Source organism: Pipistrellus kuhlii, unplaced genomic scaffold (genome assembly GCF_014108245.1).
Source record: "Pipistrellus kuhlii isolate mPipKuh1 unplaced genomic scaffold, mPipKuh1.p scaffold_m20_p_11, whole genome shotgun sequence".
Lineage (NCBI taxonomy): Eukaryota > Metazoa > Chordata > Mammalia > Chiroptera > Vespertilionidae > Pipistrellus > Pipistrellus kuhlii.
In genome coordinates this window covers 31,698,757-31,711,894 of record NW_023425416.1, presented here as the reverse complement: position 1 = coordinate 31,711,894, position 13,138 = coordinate 31,698,757, and the positions used below count along the sequence as shown (strand labels likewise).

The 13,138-nt window shown below is 33.1% G+C and overlaps 1 protein-coding gene across 1 annotated transcript; it reads left to right on the top strand.

Moving 5' to 3' along the window:
- Positions 1 to 340: 340 nt before the first annotated feature.
- DAZL (deleted in azoospermia like) lies at positions 341 to 12,631 on the top strand. The gene is made up of 10 exons (XM_036432381.1): positions 341 to 520; positions 792 to 883; positions 1,420 to 1,471; positions 2,079 to 2,142; positions 2,235 to 2,374; positions 3,732 to 3,803; positions 4,345 to 4,395; positions 5,206 to 5,322; positions 6,455 to 6,553; positions 11,723 to 12,631. The coding sequence occupies exons 1-10, from the start codon at positions 341 to 343 to the stop codon at positions 11,774 to 11,776; spliced, it is 921 nt and encodes a 306-aa protein (XP_036288274.1). The 3' UTR covers positions 11,777 to 12,631.
- The last annotated feature ends 507 nt before the right edge of the window (positions 12,632 to 13,138 follow it).

The window sequence follows — 13,138 nt, the reverse complement described above, 5'->3', positions numbered from 1 at the left end:
CTTATAAAATGAAAATTTGCTTATTGGCATAGACTAGGCTAACTTAAATTTATTTTTTACAAACTTGAATTTGCTAGTTATATTTTACCAGTTCACATAGCATTTTCACAAACTCAATATAGAATCAGTATTCTACCATAAGAAATAGCAATGAGCAACACTAAGTTTAAGTAAGTACTATATACCCTTTTAACATTTCATGGTGATCTGCGGTGATTACCTTATACCTGAGCTTGAATTAAGCTATATTGCTAATTTACAATGAAAATGATTTATATGAAAATGTTTTATACTTTAAAAAATTATAGTTCACATTGTATGGTTGCCTGTATATCTACTGATGATATCTCTATATCTGTTTACCAAATTACAGTCTGCTACAAATTCTGAGACTCCAAAGTCAACCATCTCCAGAGAGGCCAGCACCCAGTCCTCATCATCTACAACCAGCCAAGGCTATGTTTTACCTGAAGGCAAAATCATGCCAAACACCGTTTTTGTTGGTGGAATTGATGTTAGGGTATTGTATTCATATTTAATTGATTTAAGAATATGTCTTAGGAATGATGGGATTTTTGTGCTTATTGCAAACATAAGGATTTTGTATCTCATGCAGTATTGGAACTAGTTTTGTGTTTAACCTATGGGGACTGAAAATATCTTTGACAAAGAGCTACAGGTAGTTTGAGGATACTTGGGTAAAATAGTTCCACATCAAATCTTCTTTTATAGTATAATTGAAATTTTCGAATGCTGAATATTTACTCTTGAAGTCAAATTCTTTTCCATAGATGGATGAAGCCGAAATTAGAAGTTTCTTTGCTAGATATGGTTCAGTAAAAGAAGTGAAGATAATCACTGATAGAACTGGTGTATCCAAAGGGTAAGTAAAACATATACTGAATATGAAATATAAAATAAATATGAACTAGTTTGTAGATTACTAGAGGCAGAACTCAAAACATATTTTATACGTATTTGTATAAATGAAATTCGTTGCTTTGTTAATTTCTTCCATGTAGAGATAAAAGTTTGCTGCCAGCTCTCTTTCATTTAATTTCCTACTATTTGCATTTAAATATTTCTCATCTTTATTTATTTAACTTAAGTGGATTAATTATTTTTATCGAAGAATTGTTTTCTTTGCACATTTCACTGTATTTTAAATTTTAACCTTTTTGCCATAGACAGTAAATTATATTTAGGTTTCTAGATGGGAATTTTCTGTTAATGAATAAGGTTCTCACACTACTTGTAAGGAAAAAAAGCAATAATATTTATAGAATATCATGTACATCTTAAAAATGTGTATTCTTCATACTTTATTATCACTTTTGTTAATTATTTCATAGAATACTAGAAGTTTCAAAACTTTCAGTTATGGTGATGATTTCATACTTCATTTATCTGCCTTTCTAGCTATGGATTTGTTTCATTTTATAATGATGTGGATGTGCAGAAGATAGTAGAAGTAAGTAGTCTTCTTATGGGAAAATCTCTTAATTAGACTTTGGATGCAATGTTTAGTATTAGTTGAGCCCCAAATACATGTTCAGTCTTATATAAAATATAAAGATAGAGCCCACCCAGCATGACTCAGTGGTTGAGCATAGACCTAGGAACCAGGAGGTCACAGTGATTCCTGGTCAGGGCATATGCTTAGGTTGTGGGCTCGATCATCAGTGTGGGGTGGCCAGAAGGCAGTTGATCAATGGTTCTCTTTCATCATTGATGTTTCTATCTCTCTCTCCCTCCACCTTCCTCTCTGAAATAAATAAAAATATAAAATATAGAAATAGATATACTTCCTTTTTGAAATTCAAACTTGAGTAATCTTACATAACTTGTTTGGGCATCTAGCTTCTTGAACTGGAGACAGAATGTAAAGGTTTTGATCAAATTCCATGACACCTCTTGACACTTGAGTAGTGATGGTAAGGTGCTAATAAATTTTTATTTACTATGTTCTTACCACTGATCTTCTCAGATAGTAGAAACTTTTAGAACATTTAGGATATTTATGAAGGTCTTGGAAGTAAAGACTTCAAAATTGATTCTACTTTTGTTACTATTTTCAGTCACAGATAAATTTTCATGGTAAAAAGCTGAAACTGGGCCCTGCAATCAGGAAGCAAAATTTATGTGAGTAAAGAGAGGAATTTTTCTTGTTGACACATATGTAGCTTTTCAGAGAACTAAAAATAGGCTTTGTTTTCTTTTTATTCTTTACAAAGGTGCTTATCATGTGCAGCCACGTCCTTTGGTTTTTAATCCTCCTCCTCCACCACAGTTTCAGAGTGTCTGGAGTAATCCAAATGCTGAAACTTACGTGCAGCCTTCAACCATGATGAATCCTATAACTCAGTATGTTCAGGTAAGAATTACCTACGTTACTGTGTTTGTTTTTTTGTTTTGGTTTGGTTTTTGTTTTTTCATTTTATTAGTATTGGAGTTCTTATATGGGAATACCTTAAAAGTAAGCCAGTCTCACTTCGTTTCCCCTGTGGAATTATATAAGCAATTTCCATAATAAGTGGTAACACTATTTCTGTTTGAATACTTATGGCTATGGGAAATCTATTTTTGTAAGTCTGTCATTCTTAGTTATTCCTTATTCTAAGCTAAAATCTGCTTCTATATAGTTTGTAAACCTTTATCTTGAAACTGACCTCTTTAACCACAAAGAACATGTCTTTTCCTTTTTTGCCTTATACAACAATTCATAAAATATATGAAGGCAGATTTTCTCATGAGTCTGCCTTGCTTATTCTTCTCTAAGGTTAGCCATTTGTCGAGTTACTCTTTATTTGCAATAATGTCTAGATGCCTTCCCATAAAGATTGCTGACTTCTGGATATATTTTGGTTCTAGAATGGATAGGTTTCTGATGACTTAGCTGTACTTGTAAACTATAAATCAGGCATACAATTTGGTCCGGTTGGTTACGTCAATATTTGAAGTGGTATGTGGAATATTTACTATCTCCTATTGATGACAGTGTTTCTTTTATTTTCTTCAGTTTAAAAGACATATTATTTGCATAAAAGAAACAATAATAATGAAATGTACTGCAGTGTCTCTGCTTTGTTTACATTTTCTATCTACCTAAAGTGTAGTGTATATTTTTTATTTTTCTTGTTCCAAACATGGCTCGAAGAAAAAAACCACTTGTTCTTAACATTTACTGTGTTATTACCTATTCTGAGTATATTCATACCTAGAAGTTTTTTTTATCAGTAATATTTACTTAAAGATAGAGTATATTTTACTACCTCTTTTCCCATTTTGGTTTATATATTGCCCTTAACTTTTAGAAGTAAAACACAAAAAGAGCCATAGGTCTGTAGGAAGACTATACATTGACTACACATTACTCCATGATACTGTCAAAGAAATACAAAACTACCAAAAATATTTTTACAGAGAAATAGCAAATGTATTAATATAACTTTAACATGGAAATCTACTCTTTAAGTCTTGTCCACCAGTATAAGAAAGAACTTCTGTGTGGCAATAAATATACAAATGATATAAACGTAAACTGGCAAAATCAGTCACTTCCCTTACTTACCCCTTCCTCCTAGAGAATACTTTTTTCTTTATGAAGCCAATCCTCAAATAGGGTCCTGTACTGCATATAGGAAAATAATTAAGATTTCTTCATTTTCATATATTTATTGTTTGAGGAAAATATTCCTTCTTTACATTTCTTCTGAAACTTTTATTTTCAGGCATATCCTCCTTATCCAAGTTCACCAGTTCAGGTCATCACAGGATATCATCTGCCTGTTTATAATTATCAGGTAATTTAAGAGGAAACAAATGACTTACTTTAGGATATTATTGAGGCCTTTATTTATGTAAATAGTTTTTCATTTAAATTAATTGAGTATGCCTAAAATTTAAGAAAAACTTTGAATTAAATCTCCTGTATTATTAGAAATAAGGGAATGATATTTTGACAGGAATGTACTTAGCAGTAAGTTTTTTCTTTTATTGTTTTAGAAAGTTTGGTGTCCCCTTCATGTATCGATAGATATGACTATATCTATGATCCATGACCATATATCTATGGTAATAAATTCAAAGAATACTATCTTTGAGTTTTCCTGAATGCCAACCTCAGAAAATTAAAGAAAAGGTAGAGTTTTTATATGAAAGTAATAATAAAATCCTCAAGTATTAGAAATAAAGTACTACTTTCTTTCATTCTGTTTTTTATAACAAGTTCAAGAAGCCAGCATGACAAATACCCCAACATTATCTATCTCATATCCTTGTGAAAAGTGTAGGAATATTTAAATATTTCCCTTTTTTTTTTTTTTTTTTTTTTTTTTTTTTTAGATGCCACCACAATGGCCTACTGGGGAACAAAGGAGTTATGTTATACCTCCGGTAAGGTGAATTAGCTAAATATATTCTTCCTGTTCTTAATTATTTTTTTGTTTAACTATTAGTATATTTTTTGAGCTTTGGCCGTATCACGTATGCCTACAAACATGTTTAATTGCCCTTTTACATTAGGTGTTATGGTTTATTAATTTCTTGTCAACTTAAATGTATACTCCCTGGGAGAAACTACTTTTTGTTTCTTGGCTTGTTTTTGCTTAAACAATGGCTGTTCTGCATACAACAGGTGTTTAATTAGTTACTGTTAGGCTATAGAACCCAAGAAACGTAGTATTAATACCTACGATAATGCTAATTCTATGGATTTAGAATTAGTATTGAATCTGCTTCTAGTTTCCTACCTATAAAAATGTCTGTTGAAGAGAAACAAAGTAATATTTTTCTGTAATATGCTGAAAGGGAATAAAAAAAGGGGCTACATCTAAAATACCTAAATCTTTATTACCTTCTGTCTTTCATCAGGACTGGATATTGGAAGGATATAATATAAGTTAAAATTTTCAGGTGCTGGGAAATTTCCATTCCCTATAATTTGAAGTTTTTTGTTTTTTTTTTTTTTTAGAGTACTTCCAATTCTGATTGTGCTGAGCCTTAAAAGACATTTCAAAATAAAAGACTGCCTTATTACTGCATTTCACCTTCAATTTAAAATAAAATGTCTGTGGTAATCAAACTTCTGTCTGCATGATGCACATTTAAACTTTTAATATCATCTCACCATTTTGAAGAATAGATTGTTTAGAAATGTATCTAATATACATCTCTTTAATTATACTTTTATCATTTTAAATGTAGGTTTATACAGCTGTTAACTATCACTATAATGAAGTTGATTCAGGAGCTGAAGTTTTGACGAATGAATGCGCAGTTCATGAAGCTACTCCTCCATCCTCTGGAAATGGCCCACAAAAGGCAAACATATAATTTTATTAAAATGTTTATATTTGTTTTTTCAAGTTTTAATAATGGCCCTTTGAGAAGTGAGCATCTTTGCCCCAATTTAAATATGGAAGCCATAAATTAAAAAGCTTGAGTAATTGATAACATGTCAGTTTATATTAAAGTTGTTGAAATTATAGGCACCCCAAAACTTTTAGTATATAATTTCTAATTTAATAGTTCTTTTCCTCTGTTCCATTTTCATTTTTATCCTTTTAAAAAAACATATTTTAATAAATATTGTATTAACATGACTTAACAGAATACAATGGCAGATTTTCCTCAAGCCTCCTATTCTGCTAAAGAGGAATTAGTACGAATTATACCTACCTGTTTGTTTGTTCTTTGTTTTGGGGGTTGTTGTTGTTTTTGTTTTGTTGTTTTTTACCAATTTAAACATTTATCTAGCTAAATAGTAACATGCAGTTATTTATGGTATTATTTCTATAACGTTATACATGGTAGCTTTCAGGAGTTGTGGAGTCAGTAGTAATAATTGAAATATTGAAGTAGACAGTTTTTTTTTATCATTATAGAAGATTTCTATAATAGTGTTCTCACTTTTGAATTATCTTATGTTTAATTGAATGGGTGGGAATATGGGTAACAGTGGAGAATTTTCATTGTAGTATGTGAACTTTGTCCAAGTGTTTTTCAGTGGAATAAAAGGTTAAGAACTACTGAATTATATAGGGTAAAGAAACTCCCTGATTTGCTATATGATTTGAAATTTAAAAACAGTATTAAAATAGCTCAAAGTACAATTATAATATCAGGTTTTATCCTGGATATTTTTTTCTAGAAATATTGTAGTTCACTATTTCTTATCTAACAGGAAAAATTAAAGGACATTAAGCTAATATCTTAGGGTTTTACTAAATGGAGCTTTTAAAATCAGAACTCTATCACTAAGTTTCTAAATATTTCTTGAATTCAGTAGAAAAGTTACATCCTAAGTGGCATTCTATGTGGTTTAAGAATTATGAATTTCCTAAGAATTCTTTAGAAATAAGTGCATTTATTCATTAAACTTTATATAAAAAGGGCTTGTTAATAGTAAGTAAAAGGAATAGTCTTTAGATTACAGAAAACGTCTGTGTTTCAGAAATCTGTGGATCGAAGCATACAGACGGTGGTATCTTGTCTGTTTAATCCAGAGAACAGACTGAGAAACTCTGTTGTTACTCAAGATGACTACTTCAAGGTATGAAAGGAATAGTACACAGGATAAAAAATCACATTTTTCAACCACAAAACAACTTTTTTTTTTTCCTGTGGTATATACATTTTGAGATTACATAGAACATTTAATTCAACTCTTGCATTTGACTGTAACCTAGTAAACCACTGTGAGTGAGTTTTACCTGGTAATGCATTTTATGTTGCTCAAACCTTGATGTAGTATAGTTTGTTCTTAAGGGACAAACCTTTAGCAGAAGCTTACAATTGAAAGAGTTTATGAAAAAAAATAGTTGAAAGAGAATATTAACTTGATGAAATAGTAAAGTTTTTAGATACAGAAAACAACGTAAGAGTATGTGCATATTGGACTACAGAGAACAAAGAAATTGGTCACTCGGATGACATACTTGAACTATGTAGGAGTGAAGAGGTAAAGTGAAGCAATAAAAAGCTGAGTAGAAAGAAATGGAATTGATTTAGAGTTGGAGTGAAGAGAACATAGGTGTTTGAATTTAAGGAATTCTGGTTTCTGATTCTGGTTCTATCTATCACCTTGGACAAATCATAAAATTTTGTTAAGGCTCCAATTTTTATAAGTCTAAAATAAGAAAACTCAAGACTAAAGTTCTCTTAAAATCTCTTTAGTTCTGAGTCTGTGAATATGGAAAGGAACTAACTGGTCACTCCAGTGAGGGAGTAATATTGTGTGTGCTTAGTAAAGGGGTGTTTTTTTGTTTTGTTTTTATAACATGTTTATTGACTATAATACAGTTCACTCCTTTCAAGTGTAAAAAGTTCAGTAGTTTTTAGTATATTTGCAAGCCATGACTATAATCAATTTTAGAATATTTTAGTCACACCAAAAATAAACCCCCTACATATAAGCAATCACTCTCCATTTTCCCCCAATTCTTCTAGTCTTAGCAACCACTAACCTACTTTTATTAAGGATTTGTCTATTCTAGATATTTCATATGTGTATCTATATTTATAAAAGCCTAAGTGACCATTACTATCAGTCTCCTGAACAACTGGTCAATATGGTACACACTGACCACCAGGAGGCAGACACTGAACTCAGGAGCTCCACAGCCCACCGTCACAGACCCTCCCCCCTGCAGGCCAGCCCTAATTGGCTCCGATCGATGGCCAGGCAGAGAGACCCCACCTGTGCACGAAATTTGTGCACGGGGCCTCTAGTATAGAATAATACAACATTTGGCTTGTTGCCACTGGCTTCTTTTACTTAGTATAATGTTTTCAAGGTTCATCAGTGTTACAGCATAGATCAGCATTTTATTTCTTTTTATTTATGGATATACCATTTTACCCATTTATTACTAGATAGACTTGCATTGTTTCTACTTTTTGGCAGTAATGCCCTTGCAAATATTTACAAGTTATTGTGTGGACATATGCTTTTATTTCTCTTGGGTGTATACCTAGGAATACAATTGCTGAGTCAAATGGTGATATGTTTAACCTTTCAAGGAACTTCCAGAATTTCCTCAAAATGGCTTCACCATTTTACATTCAAAAGAAAGTTTTTAACCATTGCTTTGTGTTTTAAAACAGGGAAAGAGAATAATTTTTTTCATCTATGAAATGACATAGAATGAAGCTTAAAGTCTTTTTTGAAGGGTATATACTAAGGACTTTCTATAATATAGAAGAAAAGAGCCATAGCAGGATTAAGTTCTTACCATCTTCTCCACAGGGAGTAAATATTCATTTAAAGTTGACATTGGGGAAAGAAACCAAGATGGCGGCATAGGGTAGACACCCGAATGCAGCCTACCACAACAAATTTGAATTTAGAACTGAAAAACAGGGGAGGCATTGCCCTGAAGCGCCAGACGGCTGGCTGAGAGGAGGCTCTGCCATCTGGGAAGGAGAGAGAAGGCACGCTGAACCTCAGGAACTGTGAAGGTACAGAGAACTGTGTGCTCGAAAAGGCGCTGGCTTAATCCCGGTGCGGAGAGGAAGGGCCGGTCCGAGATTGCTGCTGGTTTACTCCCTGCACGCAGAGAGGGCGGGCCAGGCTGAGTTCGCTACTGGCTTACTCCTGGCGCGGAGAGGGCGAACAGCTAATGCGGCTGGCTTTCTTGTCCGAGAGGAAAACAGAATCACCCTATTGCTCTGATAAACGGCCCCACACAGGGAGAGGCCAGACTGTCAGGCAGTGGGCAGAGATCTCTTGGAGGTGTGTGAAGCCAGAGGCCATTACTGCGGGACTTGGGGAGGAGCCGAAGGGAAAATAAAGTTTGTCTGCACCAACCCGAGACTCCGCCCTACCTGTGACTGAGCACAGAAGCTCTCCCAGAGGCTGGCTTTCTCTAAGGAGGGACTTGTAGGAATCAAAAGCTTGTCTGTGCCTTTACCAAAGAGGTGCACGCGCGCCTGCAACCAATCTTCCAAAACTCTCCACGAACAGGACTTTTCTAAGGCGAGACTGACAGGGAACCAAAGATTGTCTGCGCCACCCTGAGACCCCGCCCTATTCAAGCAGAGTACGGAAACCCTCCTAGCTGAGACACTGCTGATCCTCACAGCCAATTGGCTTGGAGATCAACGCTTCCCAGTGATACCAACAATAAGCAAGGCTTAACAACAAGACTGCACACACAGCCCACAAAGGGCTACACCAAGACTGTCCACTGCAGGTAACTGGGAAGGCTGTGCTACTGGGCTCTACCAGAACACCTAGCACACAAAGCTATTCCATCAAATCAGGGAAACAACTAAAATGCAGACAAGAAGAAGGACACAAAGGAAGGAGATGGAGGAAAAGAAAAGATTGGACATTGAGTTCAAAACTACAGTTATAAGGTTACTCAACAATATCCTAAAAAAGGCCGATAAAATAAATGAGACCTATGAGGATATGAAAAGGGAGCAACTAGAAATAATAAGGGATCAACAAGAAATGAAGAAAACATTGTCTGAAATAAAAAATATTATACAAAGTCCTAAAAACAGACTGGAAGATCGCAAGAATCAAGACAAAGATTTAGAACACAAAGAGCCAGAGGACACTCCTCTGCAGAAGGGAGAAGATAAGAGAATCCAGAAAGTTGAAGATAGTGTAAGAAACCTCTAGGACAATTTCAAGCGAACCAACATCAGAATTATGGGGATTCCAGAAGAGAGAGAGCAAGATACCGAAAGAGTACTAGAAGAAATAGTGACAGAAAACTTCCCCCACCTGGGGAAAGAAATACAAGTCCAGGAAGCCCACAGAACCCCAAACAAAAGGAATCCAAGGAGGACCACACCAAGACATATCATAATTAAAATTCCAAGAGCAAAAGACAAAGAATATTAAAAGCAGCAAGAGAAAAGCAGGTAGTGACCTATAAAGGAGCACCCATAAGATTGTCAGCTGATTTCTCAACAGAAACCATGCAGGCCAGACGGGAATGGCAAGAAATATTCAAGGTGATGAATAACAAGAACCTACAGCCAAAAATAATCTACCCAGCAAAGCTATCACTCAGAATCAAAGGACAGATAAAGAGCTTCACAAATAAAAAAAAGCTAAAAGAGTTCATCACCACCAAACCAGAATTATATGAATTGCTGAAGGAGGTTATTTAGGAAGAGGAAGAAGATAAAGATAAAAATTATGATCAACAAATACGTAGCTATCAACAATTGAATCTAAAAACCAAGGGAATTTAAAAATCTGATGAACAATATTAACTGGTGAATATAATAGAATCAGAGGTATGGAAGGGGAGTGGACTGACGATTCTCAGGAAAAAGGGGAGTGGGGGTGCGGGAAGAGACTGAACAAAAACTGTGCACAATGGGGACAATGGGGGATGGGGAAAGGACAGAGGGTGGGGTGGGAACCTGGTGAAGGGGAGCAATTGAGCGGGGGAAGAGGATCACATTTGTAATAATCTGAACAATAAAGATTTATTTAAAAAAAAATAAAGTTGACATTGGTTCTTTTGTTATTTCATTCTACATAGTCTAACTTAAAGGGAAAGAACTGATATTGTACCACAGCTTTTCTTTTCCAAAGTTCTGAAGGTTAAATAAGTACTTAAATGATTTTTTTTTTTTCAAAGCAGAACATGGTCTTTAAACTTGAGTTTTCAGCTGGTATTAGACAAAAGCTCCCAGAGTTTTTTAACCTTCCAGAGTTTTTCGCTCCTCTGGGCTAGAAACACTAAGTAGAAATCAGAAATTGATAGCCTACAGTTATTTGGCATTTAGACCTATTTTGACTAGCTAAATATTATTGTTCTAATTGAATTTGAATGCATTGAGGCAGTTAATATACTAATTTAGACAACAAATTCCATTCTGTTGTCTAAATTTCAGCTTCTCCATAATTTTTCTTATCCTACTTGATCTTTGAAGATACTTCGTTTATAACCACTTTTCTGGGCTTTAACCTAAATAATGTTTTACCCTGTTAACAAATTAAGTGATTTCTAGTTACCCTTCTTTATATGACAACTGAATTCATTCCTAGGAAAAGGACAGGGTTTAAAAACAAAAAAACAAAAAAAAACACACCCTAATATGTAGAGAAGAAAATACTATTATGTTATTGTTGGTTTGCTCATATTCCTTCGATCTACACACATAAAATGAAAGAAAGAAGTTACAAATATTTTTATTTTTTTACTTCATTTCCCAAAGAAGTTAATTAAACTAAACTTTACTAAGTACATAGCTTCTTGAAGAGTGATGTATCTTCATCACAGGTGAAAGACATTCTTTTAAATATGTCAAAACCTTTAATTTAAATCTAAAAGTATAGGATTTCAAATTGAAGTGCAGTGCTGTTCTCAAGCTATGATTTGTATCAAATGCACTTTTGTTAGTAAAAACTTTTTTTAAATTACATATATTTTCACCAATACCTTTGGGTCATCACTGCCAAATCATTAATTAAAAATCTGCGTTAAATGGTAGTGATTCTAAGTTCTCTGTTTCTGAGTTTACCAAGTTTTATTTTTTAACTAAATTGATGAATAAAACTAGTTAATTGATACATTTGTCATCAGAATTCAGGAATACTTTCAAAAAGGATCACTTTCTCTAATTTTTTAATTAGATTTTAATTAGTTTTTAAACCCAAAATAAATACTTTTAAGTATTTCACAACTCTTAGGTCATAGTGCTAATAAGACATTTTCAATGAAATAAAAAGGACTGTTTCTGTCTTTTCTAGGATAAAAGAGTGCATCATTTCAGAAGAAGTCGGGCAGTGCTTAAATCTGTGTGATCCTCTCTTCTAACTTTCTAGTCTCATGGGAAGTTGCTGGTTTTGAATACTAAGAAGAGACTGAAAGTTTTTGACTATTATAGAAATTTAATTCTGAGTATTGATTAATCACATTAAGACTACAAGCTGTATTAGATTGCCTAGTTTTATTTTACATTGAAACTGTTTTTCATTAGATGTTTAGAAACTTAGTTCTGTGTTAAATACATAGTTAAGAGTAAAAAATAATTAAGACTGAAAGGAACAACTTTTAAGATTTATCTGTAAGGGCTTTTTTTAAAAAAAATTGAAATTGACATTTTAACAGTTTAAAAGTAAATGCTGATTTTCAAAAAATTGTTTTAGCCAACGTACTATTTTGAAAGGTCAGAATTTTGATAGTTTGAATACAAGTGTTCACTTCTCTAGCAAGTTCTTGTGAGTAGTACAGTAGTTACAATTTTGTGCTTTACATTTATAATTTGTCTAGAAATTAACCGCAAAAAGCATAGTTTTTAAAACTGCATTTTTAATCAGTGGAACTCATTTATAGTTAGCTTTTTTGAAGTCTTCCTTATCTAAACCCAGTAAAACCAATTCTAAATAAACAGTCCAATCAGTGAATCTTATTGGTTGGAAATATTTTCTTTTATCTAGAATCCACACATAGATATTATATTTGATTGGGATGATAATTAGATAACTAAAATTTCACCTAATTTTTTTAAAGAATCCAAGACAAACTAAACTTTACTAGGTACATAGCTTCTTGGTGAGTTACCATTCGCCTTTTTTTTCTTTAAAAATTTTTCCCTTGAAATGCTAAAGGTATCTTAAATTGTGCAAAATATTGGTAATAAAGAATGCTGATGCTTTTTTATGTCACTTAAAGGTTAATCAGAGTATCTAAAAGGAATTGTTTTTATAAAAACATTAAAAGATTAGTTATTTGTTAAAAAGCAAACAAATTTTTATTTTTGTTTGTGAGCTTATTATATTACCTTTTTTTAAAGTAAAACATGTCCAAGAAAGTCAAAGTAGTCTTGGTGTTTCTGAATCACAAAAATTGTTTAGTAAGCATATCCCAAGAATATACTCAGTTAACAATCCATTTATAGATTTATTGTCTTCTCATTAGATATTATATATTGTGACATCTAGAGCACCAAAGCCCTATTGCTACACCCACAGTCTTGCTTTTCCAGTTTATAACATCATTTTTCCAGAAGGTTTGTTCCTAGATCAGGTAATGTAAAGATGAGAAGTAGAAGTATGGGCAGTTTGAAGGCCAAGCCTTAGAAATGTAGCAATGGAATAATACCTTTTTAAGGGAAACACTTGTCTCAGCATCATCTGACCTGCCATGAACATGAGTTTAAAATG